This window comes from Lissotriton helveticus, chromosome 6, assembly GCF_964261635.1.
Source record: "Lissotriton helveticus chromosome 6, aLisHel1.1, whole genome shotgun sequence".
Taxonomy (NCBI): Eukaryota; Metazoa; Chordata; class Amphibia; order Caudata; family Salamandridae; genus Lissotriton; species Lissotriton helveticus.
Window position 1 is genome coordinate 1,834,559,523 of NC_136067.1, and position 15,258 is coordinate 1,834,574,780.

At 39.5% G+C, this 15,258-nt stretch overlaps 1 protein-coding gene across 1 annotated transcript in view; it reads right to left on the reverse strand.

Annotated features, from left to right (window-relative positions):
* The window catches only part of LPGAT1 (lysophosphatidylglycerol acyltransferase 1), a 492,793-nt gene that overhangs the window by 224,540 nt on the left and 252,995 nt on the right, over positions 1-15,258 (reverse strand). Inside the window, exon 4 of the mRNA XM_078649741.1 lies at positions 6,928-7,023. Coding sequence (XP_078505867.1) covers positions 6,928-7,023 — 96 coding nt within the window. The remainder of the gene's footprint in view (positions 1-6,927; positions 7,024-15,258) is intronic.

Here is a 15,258-nt window from a genome sequence, read left to right on the forward strand (position 1 = left end):
ATTTCCTTGTTGCTGGTCTCGTAGCTACCCGAAACACCAGCATCTCTGAGGCAGGCCCATGGAACTGAACGTCTAAGGCTCTTTAGTTCTGGGTGACACACCTGCCCAACAATATATCATTAACTAGTTATGTGAGATTGGCAGCTTCATTACTCGGTCTTGTGCCATTCGCACCAGACCTGGAGATGTTACTTCTCTGCCTCATTGCAGGGCTATTAGTATCATTGTCATGGTTGTCTGTTTGCACATTTTTATCTTTAGTGGTATTGGTGGAAAAGTGCATACAAAGGTCTTTGACCAGTCTATTGATGCGGCATTCTCCATAGACAGATGGTGCTAGCACCTGGATGTGAAAAGTTTTTGCCATTTTGCATTTACTTGTGTCCTAAACAGGTCTAATGCAGTGTGCTCATTGTTAGAAAATGAAGTCTACCACTTATTGTTTGAGTTACCACTTATGTGATGGGCTTCCTGGTCTGCTTAACCTGTCTACCTCTATGCTTGATTTCACTTTGCACGGCCTATCTCCATAACTTTTGTGTTAGTTTAGATATGATATTGGATGTTGTCCTTCCTGGCCTTTTTTAGATAGAACACTGTTGTGATATGTCTGTTTGAACCTGTAAAGTCCTTACCGTCACATGCATGTGAACTGCTTTTATTGCTAGGAATACTGGGTTGAGTTCCAGCACATTTATGTGCTTGATCGCTTCCTGGGGGTTTCACTGCCCAGTTTACTTATGTGTGTACCCCAACCCGTGTGGGATGCATCTGTTGTGATGGTCACAGAAGGGGACATTTATTTGAATAACCTGCCTATTGATACATTCTCAACTTTCCACCATTACACTTTTTTTTTGTACCTTCTCTGTGACAACCACTAGATACTTCCAGATGAGTGACCATTGGTCCTGTAACCATTCTTGGATTGGTCCCGGGTGAAATCTGAAGAATGGGATTAGTAGTATACAAGAGTCCATCATTCCCCATAGCTCCATCACTGTTCCGTCAGAGATTGTCTCCCCTAGTAGAGGCGAACAGTTGCATCAATGCAACTGTTCTTTTCTGCACCAGCAAAGCCCTTGGCTTGTCCTTCTCAGGTATTTCGATAGATTTCTCCATATTTAGTGGAACCCCAGTTTCCGTAAGGTGTGCATTACTTTCTCTATACTGTCCTTGTATTGTCACATTGAACTCTCTTTCAACATAGGGTCATCTAGATAGGAGTAGAAATGTATGCCCTGCCTTCTGAGGTGAACTGCCACCCCGAGAGGCATTTCTTGTCAACCTTTGGTGCGGACTGTACCCCAAAAGGAAAGCATTTTGAAGAGGTAATGTGAACTGTTTACTAAAAACCGGAGTTATTTCTTGTAACTGCTGTTCATTGGGATATACAAGTAGGCAACCTTGAATGATATGGTTGCCATGTAGTCCTAATCTTTCTCCATAGGTATGACCTAATGCAGCTTGGTTATTCTGGAACTTTGTGACTAAGAATTGTTAAGGAATCTGATGTCCATGATGGACTAAAAACGTAAGATCCTGTTTCAAGGCCAAGAAGTACAAGGAGTGCAACCCATTGTTCTGCTTTTCATCATGCACTATGGCTTGATTTCATAACTGTTCGTTCACCTCATGTTGTAGGAGCTGCGGTCTTGCCTCTTGTAGCATCGTTTCTTTGGTGTTGCTTGCAATTCTATGTAGTGTCCATACTGTACTACACTAAACATCCAATTGTCAGAGGTGATCATCCTCCAATCGTGAAGGAACCCACTATTTTTTCCCTGTTATTTGTAGGAGGTTTTTCCCTGAAAAGTCACTTGAAGATCGATGTCAACTTTCTAGGGATCTGTCTTGCCCATCTTCAAAAGGGCAGCCTCTGGTAATGTTGGAACAGCCACATGTGTTAGATCCCTGTACCATGGTAGATTGTGAGTCCATGTCTACAGCTGGTTAGGGAGAAAAGATCCTCTGTCCGTAGGTTTCCTTATGGGAGCCAAGCCTCTATTAGATCCTTTCTTAACGTTAAGGCTCCCATTTCCTTGGCTGTGACCTTTTCCTTTTTTGTCACAGTGACTCACCTACAGCTGGCCCAAACAAGCTCCTTCATGAAGCGCATGTCAATTATGAATCCGAAGACCCGAAGTCATTGGTGTCCTCTGAATGTGGTAGCTGCGTACAATTGCTTGCTTGCACTGTCAGCTCCTTCCAGGGCTGATTTGGGGCATATTTTGCCTATTAGCTTGCCCTCTTAGATTATACAATTGGTAAATGTTCTTATATTGTTCCCATTGTTGGTGAACATACCTATTCAAGCTTGAAGCCCAATACCCTAAGCCAAGGGTATCCTCTGAGTGCGGTACCTGCGTGCAATTGCTTGCTTGCACGGTCAGCTCCTTCCAGGGCTGATTTGAGGCATGCGCTGCCTATTATCTTGACCCCTTAGATTATAAAATTTGCAGATGTTCTTATAATGGTCCCATTGTTGGTGACCATACCTATTCAAAAATGAATTCATTGTGATAGCTAATCTGTCCATCTTTCTGTGTACCATGTCTATTCTCTTGCTCTCTTTGTCTGTGATGGTCCCTTAAAGGAGGGAGTGTATTAGAGCCTATTGATGCTACAATTAAGTAAGACAAATGCAAAAAGAACAATTAATGGACAGAATGCAGAACAAGGTCATACATTCACCCCAGTACAGAGAACTGGGCCTAAATCGATTGTTTTTTTGCTCCTCATGTCATTTCAGTTTGTACCTAAAAACAATGGATTCCGGCCCAGATCTCTGTACTGGGGAGAATGTAGGACATTGTTCTGCATTCTGTCCATCAATTGTTCTTTTTGCTTTTGTCACACCGAGTGGGACAGGTATGCCAGACATGGGTCCCATGCTCTCCTGTCTGATGAGGGGTGAAACCCGTAACCGGTCCTAGGCTGCATGTTTCCAATCCAGAAAGGGCTTGGCAGGTCGGGCTGGACTGTTCCTATTGGGCGCAGTGTCTAGACCCATTTGCATATGGCTGGGTTCAAACTGGAATGGCATGAGGAGCAAAAAAACGATGGATTAAGGTCCAGATCTCTGTACAGGAGTGAATGTATGACATTGTTCTGCATTCTGTCCCTCAATTGTTCTTTTTACAGTCGAGTATGATGGCACATTGTTGTTTGTTTAAAATATATGGGGTCTTGTGTTGAAAGTCTGTAATTTTCTTAACCTTGGTGTCTCAGTTTCAAGGATACTGGCTCTTTGAATGATTCATCCATCTGATTAATACTGCTGAGTAGCATGTACAAAAACAGGGTTTTCTTTTGTGATGGTAGAAGTGTCTCGATTAGGAAGTATGACTTTGCATCCTTTTTCTCTAAGTGTACTCCATCAGTGTTTGCTGTTCTTTCAATGAGTTTTAGAGGGGTATGCATAGAACCCTTCAGCAGGAGAATCAGTGTCTAAGCATTCCCAGCTATCTTGCTCCTGTGCGGTGTCAGCCACTGGATTGTCATATAGATCATATGCTTCAGATTATCCCGTCCTTCCTCTTGAGATTTAGGTGTTCGGGTGGTTCTTGTTTGAACTTTCCTCCTTTTCACCAGTCGACCCTATTGGCTTTTTTAGCATTCATAACTTCTTGAGGTATCCATCTTTATCCTTCTTTTTCTGTTGCAACCTTGCCAATAAAAGCTTTCACCCTGCATCTGTTTCTTTCGATGCTGAGCGCCTTCTGTTTGGCGTTTAGCATCAGTCCTTCCCTTCTTTTTGGAGTTTAGTGGTTGTTTTTCAACTCTTTTGCCGCTGCCTGATCCTAAGCCCCTCTCAGAATTTAATAGGGGTGTGAAGGCTTGCCCTTAGTGGTGGGTTTCTTTGCTTTCGTTTTACCTTCAACAACCTTGAATTTCATTACCAAGGTTGTTTTCAGAGACTTTGAGCCCCAAGACCTCAGTTCTGTCAGACTGCAATCTTGTAGGCATGGTTTTGGGGGATTCTATTCCCCTGGATGGCTTTTAGTGAGCCTCCTCTTTCCTAGGCTCAGTGTACTGCATTCTCAATATCTGCACTCCTGATCTTCGTAGACCTCTTCTGTGTCTTCAGTGGTGTCCTCATTGCTGGAGTCCTAGGAATTAAGGGGCTGTTAAGACTGCTAAACTATTCCATGGTGTAATGACCACCTCTATTTCTCCCTTACCTTAAAGGCTCTAGGGAGAACTTTTCACAAACTCCGCAAATCTGCAGTCTGGTGGTCTTTGGTGAAACACAAATTGAAAATTCTTTATCCTTATCATTTGGTGCTACTTTATGATGGCACTTGGGAAAACATCTAAAAAGAGGTGTTTTCCACATTTTTGGGGATGCAACAGGGTCTATACACCATTCACCGCCCCTCTAATATCCATTCTCTAACCAAGTGGCTGAAGCCTGGTAGAAATAGAAACACCTGTGGTTTTCAAAGGTTTTTCTGAGCGACATCTTCTTCCGATGCACATTCGTCGTTAATAATGCTTTTTTCCATTATATTTCATGTCTGTTTGGCATTATGCAATGAATCTTCTGTGTTTTGACCCACAGCTATGGCCTTTCTTCCTACAGGGGTGGAATAAAAGAATCGAAAGATGGAAACACATACTGTGACTTTGGGGTAGGGGGTGTCTAACATTATAGCACATCATAGGATAAGGGGTATGCCCACTTACTGGTCGTCGTATAAGAGAGGGGTGAAAAAAAGGATAACTTTACAGACCCAACCACTATGTGGCGGAATAAGGCCAAGCCTGTGAATCCAGAAAAGATTCAAATTGCAAAACCTTGTTTTTACTTAGTAGTTTTTCCAATATAGAGACCTAGACGTTTAGTCCTAAGAAGGCCACAACTTGCAATCCTGTCTCCTTGAAGGAATAAATATTGCAAATCGTCTCAAACCAAATACCAGCATTAACCAAATGTTGGTAGATTCATCTGATAAACCATCCCTTTCCATCCTCCAGTTGATGAATAGCTCACTATACTTTCTTCACTTGGTATTAGACAACCCTTGTTGCTAGGATGAGATCCATATGCAATACTCTTGATTCTAAACTGTTCTTCAGACCATGCAGTGATGCATCTCACAATCTTGTTTTATCCAACTTTGATATCTTCCTTAACTCCCTCATATTTCAGAACCACCAAGTCTCTTTCTAGGCTGGTGGTGACAGAGAGGATGTAGCCTTACGCCTAGAGCGGTTGACTTCGAAGCTGGGGAACCGGGTTCGAGCCTCTGCAACGACGCTCAACATCCTGTGATTCTGGGCAAATCACTTAACCTCCCTGTGCCCAACAAAAATGAATGTGACCTTCTGTAACAAAACTGGTGCTCATGTAAAGCGCTCTGATACCAGATGTCTCAGGTCTAGTTCGCGCTATATAAAACGCAAAAAAAAGTAATCTTGGTGTGTTTGCCTATTTATGCACGGCTGTTAGTTTGAATTCTGTTGTACGCAACTGTAATCACATTAGCAGGTCTTGATTCATGTACAATGGTCACTTGTGTACTTTCATATTGATTTCAAACATTACTGCACAGCTTCAAGGATTTTATGCTTTCACAACCCATCTACCTGGCAGGCAAGCTAAAGATTTCAGTAATAAGTGGAATGCCAATTAGAAATTCCAAAACGTTGGCATGCTGCTTTCTCTGTGTTCTTCAAAGAATAGACTTCCTCTAAACATTAGACTGTGTTTTCGCTCTGTAGGCCTTTCACTGGGCCCTGAAAACTTGGCTTTTGCATATTAATGCTGGTCACTACTGTTTTCTTTGTATTTATGTTTTCTAGTTCGAAATGCAATTTTTCATTGACTTAATATTTATATTAATCAATGTTGTTATCCTTGTAACTGCTTTGTGCAGCATTCTGATGATTGCAGGCCACGGTGCGATCAATGAATGCTCAACAATTTTTAAAACCGTACAACAATGAGGTATTGGCATAGATAAATACAAGTCCCTCTGGAAGAATGGGCTTCATGTAAAAAAGACACACACCCAGCCGAACGAGTAGTCTGCTCAGTCCAATATTAAGGCAAAGATTAACTTTCTATTCAGGAACTCAAATGCCACAGAGATTCTGGTGCTAGCGGTTCCAGCTGTATACTACAGAAACAACTGTGCAAGGGGAAAAAGTTCTTCATTGGTCTGCAATTCACATCTTCTGCCACCTATGAAAGCTCCTACCAGAGAGTGGGGTAAAGCAAGAAAGTTGATACAATTCTTTATCAACCATAAGGACATATATGTGCAAGGAAATAAATTCGAAGTGCAAACCTCTTGAAAGCAGTGATATGTTTAGACTGAAGACTTGTGAATGGCTGGGCAAGCAAAACAGCGATTTCACCATGGGAAACAGTAGCTTCAGTAAAAGTTGTCTCTGTACATCACAGGATCCTGAGTTCTCATGATTTGAACCTGGCCTCAGTGTACGATCCCGGGGCTGGAAGAAGGTGTACACTGCGTTTACTAGCGATATCATGAAATTCTCAAAATCCTCTGATGTCACATCCCTTTCCATCTCCCACAATAGTCAATGTGTTGACTGCTCAGCCGTTTATCCTCACGGATGGTGCTTTATTGAAATGCAGGGCTAATGACTCATGAGGCAGAATCCAGCCATATATAACCTGTAGTCTCTATTGATATTCAGGGCTACAAAAGGTGTTGCCTTATACTTTAAAACGTGCAGGAACACGGACATTATACAAAAACGTGAATGAACTTTTTTTATTAAATTTCATAAATAAGTTCATGGATAACATCTGATTGGATAAACTGCAGATAATGCGGATTTATTTAGCTTGAAGAAATAATCACAATTTCATTTAATCAGGACGACTGAAATCTGAAGGAGACATAAAATACATCAGGTGAGGGTATGAAGTGCATAACACACGCTGCTTACCTGCCTAATGAAGAAATCTCCATGGACTAGTGATACAATACCAAAGTTGGTAAATTTGAATATGTGATCCATCAACCACATCATCTGGCGGACAACCTGCAACAGTTCAGAAAGCGATACATAATCAAATATCCATAAGCAACAAAACACAATGATCTCAGTGAAGTTTTGCATTCCGTAATTTATAACTAGTTCATGTTCTCCATTTAAATCCATCACCAAACTCTCATCAGTAACATGCCGCTTTCCTAGATGTGGGCGAGACACTTCAGGTTCAAGCTAGAGGCTTTGCTGTGTCTCAGCTTGAGGTCCTCTTGCACCCTCGAGCCCAAACCAGCCAAGGTTTAATTTGGCTTCGGCCTGCCACCCACACTCTATGGTCCTGCACCTAGAATTAAAAACCAAGCATAAACCTTTGGGGTTAGAAAAGAGCGAAAAAAGTAGCCATCCAGTAGGTGAACTGCATATGTGAAGCCAGAAAACTTGAGACCAATCCTTGACTACCGTCTTGACCAAATTATGCGGTTCTGGGCAGATCCTCATTTTCCTTCCTTATCACATATGAGAGCACTTTGAAATATGTGCATCCAGAGTGTGCTCTGTACAAAAGGATTATGTTACTTGCCCTGTACGCAACTGTTCTTGCCATGTAGTGCTGTAGATTCACAGTTTACATATGTATCCGCCATCTAGTGTTGGGCTCAGAAGATTATAAATTGTTTTTGTTCGAGTTAGGAGGCTGTCTGACTCCTCCTTTTGGTGACACTGCATGGGCATCAACTCCATTGTTGGATTGTTTTGCCGCAAGCGAGTGAGAATGGTGTTCGATTAAGCATTAGTAATGCGATGTCCATATTAGTAATGCAAATTAAGGTAAAAACAAACAGAACTGTAAACTGTGACTTTCACTGGCATCCGGGGAGGAGGGTGGGCACATGTGAATCTACACCACTACAGGCCAAGAACAGATGCGTACAGTGTAAGTAACAATCAGTTCGAGGTATTTGAGGCTGTAGATACACATGCTTTGCATATACTGTAAAGCTGTCCCTCTCCCAAATTGGTGGGTAACCTGTGGGGGTTGCAGTTGTTTGAAAGAGAGCACAAAGTAATGCATGTTCAACATTGGATTGTTGACATGCTGAAACATCCATGCAGTAATGTTTTGTGAAGTTGTGTGATGTGAATCATGTTGCTGACATGCAAGTGTCAGCAAGGGGAATGGTCCCTAAAAATGCCGTAGAGTCTCCTATTTCATGGTTCAGTGAGCCCTAGGGTAAACAGGTAAAATACTTTTAGCTTTAGCATAACAAGTTTGAATGCATTTGACTATCCACCTGGAAAGTAAATTTTTTTAATTGGGTTTCTAGTGTGAGGAGGTGAGAAAGCAACAAATAATTGCTTTGTTTTCCTGAATGCTTTGGTTATGTAGATATAATACATTAAAGCTCTTTACACAATAGAATCAGATTGTGGAACGAATACAGGTAATTCTATTGATTAATATGTAAAGGAGAGACTACTTTGGGAAGAAATGTGGGGTTTGTTCTGAGCACCACTTTGTCTCAGTGGAGCTGGAAGAATGGTTCTTCTCAGGTTAGTGCCCGGAGCTCACTGACACATTCTGAGTGAAGTGATAGTTATTAGAAAAGCTACTTTCCAAGATAAGTATTGGAGTTGTAGTTGTTCAAATGAAGGCTCCATGAGCCTTGTTATTACATTGTTGAGATTCCATGCTGGCACAAGTGTAGGGGGAATTACTCTTTAAAGTCCCTCCATGAATGATTTAATGACTGGTATTTTGGCTAAAGATACTTATGGTCCGTTTCGTAAATAGGCTGCAATTGCAGCAAAGTGTAGGCGTATTGACGGGTAGACTATACCCGAGGTTTGAAGATACACAGGTACAAACAATTGTTTGTTATCTGCTGCATCTAAATGGTTTACTTTGATGCTGGCAGTATAAAGCAAATCTTTTCCATTTGGCAAAGTAGCATTTTCTAGTTGTAGGCCTGCAAGCTTCTTTAAGAATATTCATACATTGGTGTGGTAGGTTAAAATACCCAAATTCTATGACTTCAAGAGCTACATGGCAAAGTTAATTTTCTTGTGATTAGGATGTTTGATTTTGCTATGGTTCTGTGTGAGAAGGCCCGGGTTGAGAGGAAGTTTCTAGTGGGGAATCTGTGAGAGTTCCAGAAGTGTGGTGCACCATGGTTGATGGGCCCAAGTTGGAGCTATGAGAATTCGAGTGAGTACGGTCTGCCTGAGCTTTCCAACCACAAACGTAAGTAGTGGGAGAGGTGAAAAAGCGTAGGCAAATATCCCTGACCAGTTCATCCATATAGCATTGCCCTTGGCTAGCGGGAACCTGGATGAGAAGTTAGGCATTTTGTGATTCTGGGTTTGCAAACAAGTCAATTTGTGGAAATCCCCACTTGTGAAAGTATGGTAGGAGGTTTCTGGGATAGAGTTCCCATTCACTGACTTGTTGATGCATCCTGCTGAGGAGGTCTGCAACTTGATTGCTTGTCCTGGGGTACATGTTCTGCCAGAATATGAATGTTATGATGTACTGCTAAGCGCCATATGGCCTGGGCTAGGTGCGATACTTACAGAGAGACACCCCCCTCTTTTTGTAGAAAGTACATGGTTGTCATATTGCCCATCCGGACTAGGACATCTTTGTTTTTCAGGTGAGGCAGAAATGCTTTAAATGATAGGTGAACAGCTTGCAGCTCTAGGTAATTTATATGGAGACCCTGGTATTTGGAGTCCCATAAACCCAAAATTGTAAGATTTTGAGGGGGGAGCTTACCATCCTTTCAGTGAAGCATCCGCTGTGAGAATGGCTATGGGAAGTAGGTCTAGAAACGGCCGCCCCATGGACAGGTTTTGTGAGTTCCACCACTGCAGAGAGTGATGTGTGCGGCTGTCTATCAACACTATATCGTGTAGCTGACCATGTGACTGCATCCATTGGCTTCAGAGACATTCTGGTAGCAGTCTCATATGTAAACGTGCATTAGGGACTATTGCGATGCAGGATGCTATCGTGCCTAAAAGGCGCATTACTGTCCAGACTGTGACTTGAAACCCAGTTTGAAAATGTTGGTCAAGGGTCAGGTTGTTTTGTAGTCTGGCTGTATTTGGGTAGGATCACTGACATATTATCGAAAGACACATTATCGAGATACTAAAATATCGACACAAATATATCGGAAGCATTAATATCGACATCCTATACTTAACTATACATATACCAAAATATCGGAAACATAATATCGATATACATAAACACCGATGTCAAAATTATCGACTATATACATATCGAAGACCATAAATACCGATCACATTAAAATGTATACACAAGTACTAAAATATCGATTTCACTAATATCGCCAACAATAATATCGTAATTTAAAATATATCGATAATATTAAATATGTATATAAACATAATTGCTATCGCCAAAAATTATTATTTTCTATCAAATAAACACCTCATTTATTTATACATTTTAAATAATTTTTTTAATTCAACATATAATAATTATTATTTATATTTCCAAAATAAAAATATTTATTTTATTTACTTGTAATCATAAATAAATTACATTAACCTTATCTAACAACATGAAAATCCTAACCGAAATTCAAATCTACTAACCAATAAACACACAGAAATACTAAATTAACCAATAGCAAACTAATTGCTAATTACAATACTCTATATAAACAATTATCCATTAAACACAAACCACATGCTAAAAAAACCGAAAGGAGACATATCTATGGATGAATTGCACTACAACGACAAGAACATCAAAATTAGAAGAATTGATTCATGACTTTCAAGTAAGTAAATCAAATAATATAAATATATTTTACTACTAAAATGTAAATTAATTACTAAATATGCACTTTTCCATTTCTCAATTAACTACAGATTAGTATACTAAGATATACCACACAACTGATTAATAATTAAATAAAACGCTAAAATGTGTAAATATATTGTCTATATTTGAAACACATTTAAATCTTTTTAATAAAATACAAACCATATTATTAAAATCCTATACTTTTTTATTTCTCTTCTAACACTGCAGATAACTATCCTAACAAATACAAGAATACAGAACTCAAACATAAAGATACAACTAAGAAAGTAAGTATAATGACTCACTAAATTAAAAGCTAAAATCCAAATAAATGAGGACATTTTGTAACTAATTATACATATCTCCTTTCTATGTTTTACTACCACTACAGACAATTCGACAGACAACAAACAGAGAAAAATACTCAGAGAATGAAAGATACACAAAGCTAAGTAAGTATATTCAACATTTTCATTAACTAGTAACATGTTTAAAATGAAACACTGGTTTACATTTCTAAAACATAGGAAAATTTGTATTTCAGAAACGACTACATAAGACTATACTACAAAAGAACAAACAACAACATTATACAATCAAAAAGAACACTTACAAAGTAAGTACCTCCAAATACAAAACTAAGAGTTAAAACGCCAAAAACAGCATATGTTCCAATTAATAACAAATGTCTACTTTTTTTCCCTCCTAAAACTACAGAATACTCTGTCAAAAACAAGAAAATAAATTACCAATTCACAAAGATATAACAAAATAAGTGTGTATATATAATAACGAAAGTAACAGATAAAATGTTAAAAACCTAAAGACATGCTAACATTTCTAATAAATCGTTTTTTTTCCAGATACTACTACAGAATACTCTACTAAGAAATAACAGACAACTCTACTCCAACGTCCTATCTAAAAGTAACAATGTAAGTATAATCACACATTTTTTTAATATCCTAAAGTTATTAGCAGCCAATTTTATTGAAAAATTGGCCCTGAAACTCTAAAAAAAAAAAAAGCAAATCATTAAAATTGCTCTTATTTTTACCTTACAGATCAGAGACAAACAGAAAACACAGTCAACAACCGAAGAATAAAGCATATCAAAATATTTCACAGATTTGAACAAATTGTAAGTATATACTAAAGTATTGTTTAATTAATTATTTTTATACACAAACATTACCATTTACATAACTAATAAATATATCTCTTGTAGATTTACAAACAACAAAATGACTGAGGGAGCAGAATTTGTGACCAGCCAGAAAGGAAAGCTATTACTCTGCTACATGGGTTACACTTATACCCAGGAGAAACAATATGGGTTGAAAGTAAATTGGAAATGTTGCAAATATTATTCTAACAAGTGTTATGGAAGGGCAACAACTAGAGAAGCAACTGTACTTTATACAAGGGAACACAACCACCCACCAAACATAACAGAAATAGATGTTAGAACAGCATTAGAAAACATAAAAGAAGCAAGCACAGGTTCCCAAAAACCAACCAGTGTCATATTAAAAGAAGAAATTCCCAAAATTCCTAAAACAGCAACAACACAGATGCCAAATGTTCGTGCACTAAAAAGAACTATAGCACGAACAAAAAAAGTACTACTACTACCACAACACCTCCAAGAACATATAGTGATACAAGTTTAAATGCCAACCAAACCATAACTCTAAACAAACAACCATTTATCATTTAAGACAATGAAAGCAACGATAAAAGACTTATAATTTTTGGAACAAATCTTAACTTAATAAAACTTCAGCAAACTCAATATTGGATGATGGACGGGACTTTTAACATTTGTCCCAAACCATTTTTCCAATTATACACCATACATGGCCTATATAATAACTGCAACATACCTCTTCTTTATGCACTACTACCAAATAAAACTAATTCCACATATATGGAATTATTAAATATAATCAAACAAAAAACTAATGACTATTCCCCAGAAAAAATAATCCTAGATTTTGAACAAGCAATGCTTTCAAGCATATTGAAATTACACCCCCATACCTGCATTCAAGGCTGCTACTACCATTTAAATCAGTGTATATGGAGGCATCTACAAAAGACAACCTTAAGTATAGAATATGCAACAAACTCATCTTTTGCATATCAAATAAAAAAACTCATTGCACTAGCTTATGTCCCAGAAACAGACGTAGCAGAACACTACAACATTCTAATAGATAGCCCCTTTTATAAACAAAATGAAGCAAAACTGAGTCCATTTTTGGACTACTTTGAAGACACCTGGGTAGGCAGACTCCATAGATCTGGCCACAGAAGAAATCCTAAATTCCTAATACCCTGGTGGAACGTTTACAAAAGCACCTTAAACGGAGAATCTAAAACAAATAACGCAGTGGAAGGTTGGCACAATGCCTTTATAAAATCAACTGGCAGAACTAAACCAAGTTTAGAAACATTCATTAAATGCCTTCAAAAAGAACAAAGCTACCAGGAGTTTAGAATGGAACAATCCATTACTGAACTAGTCCCTAAAACATCTAAACAAACCAAACAAATGCACAAATACCTAGAACAACAAGTAAAGTTATACCCTAGTACTAAAGGAATTGAATACCTAAACTTAATTGCCAAAACACTACTCTAAATAAATAATACCACCAAACAAGTACATAAAAATGGAACCTAAGCAATTAAAACAACATCAAAATCTTTATTTTCAAAACTCTTAAATGTATGCAATATATTTCTGTGGCGGTTCAGAAGGAGGGACACTGGCAACTGTGTGAGGTAAGCGAGGCTTTATTTTTATGAAAGTTTTCTTCTTTCGCTGGGACCTCCTCTCTCTTGCTAAGGTGGCGGGATCCAAGGTTGCCGCTAGGTCTCTGGCTCGACGGGGACTTGCTCTGCCGTCTTCCTCCTCCTCTTCTCGGTCTCGGGCCGGGTTCCACCGCCACATAGAAGATAAGAAAGAGAGAGGCTCTCAGGGTTACTGGTCCTGCCTTCGGCGTTCCCTTTGGGGTACCAGGGTTTGTGAGGACACCGGTGCAAAAGTGCTAGTCTTATTTACAGTGCAGAGGTAAGTGAGTGGGGGGTTCATGAGGGAGTACTAACCAGGGGCTTTACAGGAAGGGTTTTGGGATGGTCAACAACACTATACACTATTTACACGGCGCCTCCCGCCTTCCCCACCAGCCTGCTACCCTGTCACGCACCTGTGATAGCCACACTCCTCCTCCTCCTCTTCTCGGAGTGTGGCTGGGCGCAGAGCGATATCGCGGGCCTCCTGGCGCCGCTCCTCCGAGTCCCTTCGCGTCTTCTTCCTCCGTTCTGGCCTCTCGTTCCTTCTCTCCGTCCTGGGCGTCCTCCTCAGTTGTCTCCGTCCTCGCGGTGTCGAGCACACACGGTTCAGCGTCTTCCGGGTATATGATCTCTCCGCCTTGCCATGCGTCATCAGGGGGCGTGGCCCTCCGACCCCAGCCGCATTCGCCGAGGTTGACCAGCACGTCATAGGGGGGCGCGTCTTCCCTTTCCTCGTCTGTCTGCTTAAAGGCGCAGTCCTCCCGGGTACACCATTCGTCTGTCTCCGGTCCCCAAGCAGTCTGTGACAGAGATGGAGCGTGAGTGCTATTAGGGGTCCACCAATCCACCGCAAACCCCTCCACCCTGCTACAATTTCATATTTTTTGACATAAATATGCACACATTACTTACAATGCATTACTATAACACAGAACCAAATTTATAAATACATTACCCACCCACAAAATATTTTTTTTTTTAAATAACTCACCATGCATGTCGACAATCCAGGAAATCCTTCTCCCCCAAAATAATCCAGGTAGTGTAAAATGTTCCCAAAAAAAAATGCTAAATTGCAAATTTACTAAAAATCGATAATCCATCCAACGAAGATCCTTTGGAAAACCATAAAAATCCCGAAAATTGTTCAAAAATAAAATAAACGCTCCAGGAAAACCGAAAAGTTTGAAGAAGTGTTAGAAATGCAGTAGTTAATAAAACTAAGAAACACTTCCTTAAAAAAAAACGCTCCTTCCGAAATGGCAAACACCTAGAACAGAAACATATAAAACATACATTCCCACCCACATAAAACTACACATAAACAACTACTAACATTAGTATTAACATTATATTCCTAATACTTATACTTTAAACATCTATATAGTAACTCCCCAAACAAGCCTAAAAAACTGTAAAACTACGTGTACCTACCACACGTAAATAAACAATAATAAATCCTGTAATACCACTCACTTAAATCTAACAACAATAAATATCACCACACTAGTCTCAAAAATAACATTAAATACACATAAAACATATAAAACAAACCTTACCTTAAGCGACGTTAAGTTTCTCCCAACCGCGAGCTGCTCTCCATCCAAATGACACAAAACGACCTAACCCGGTTACAAAATAAAAGA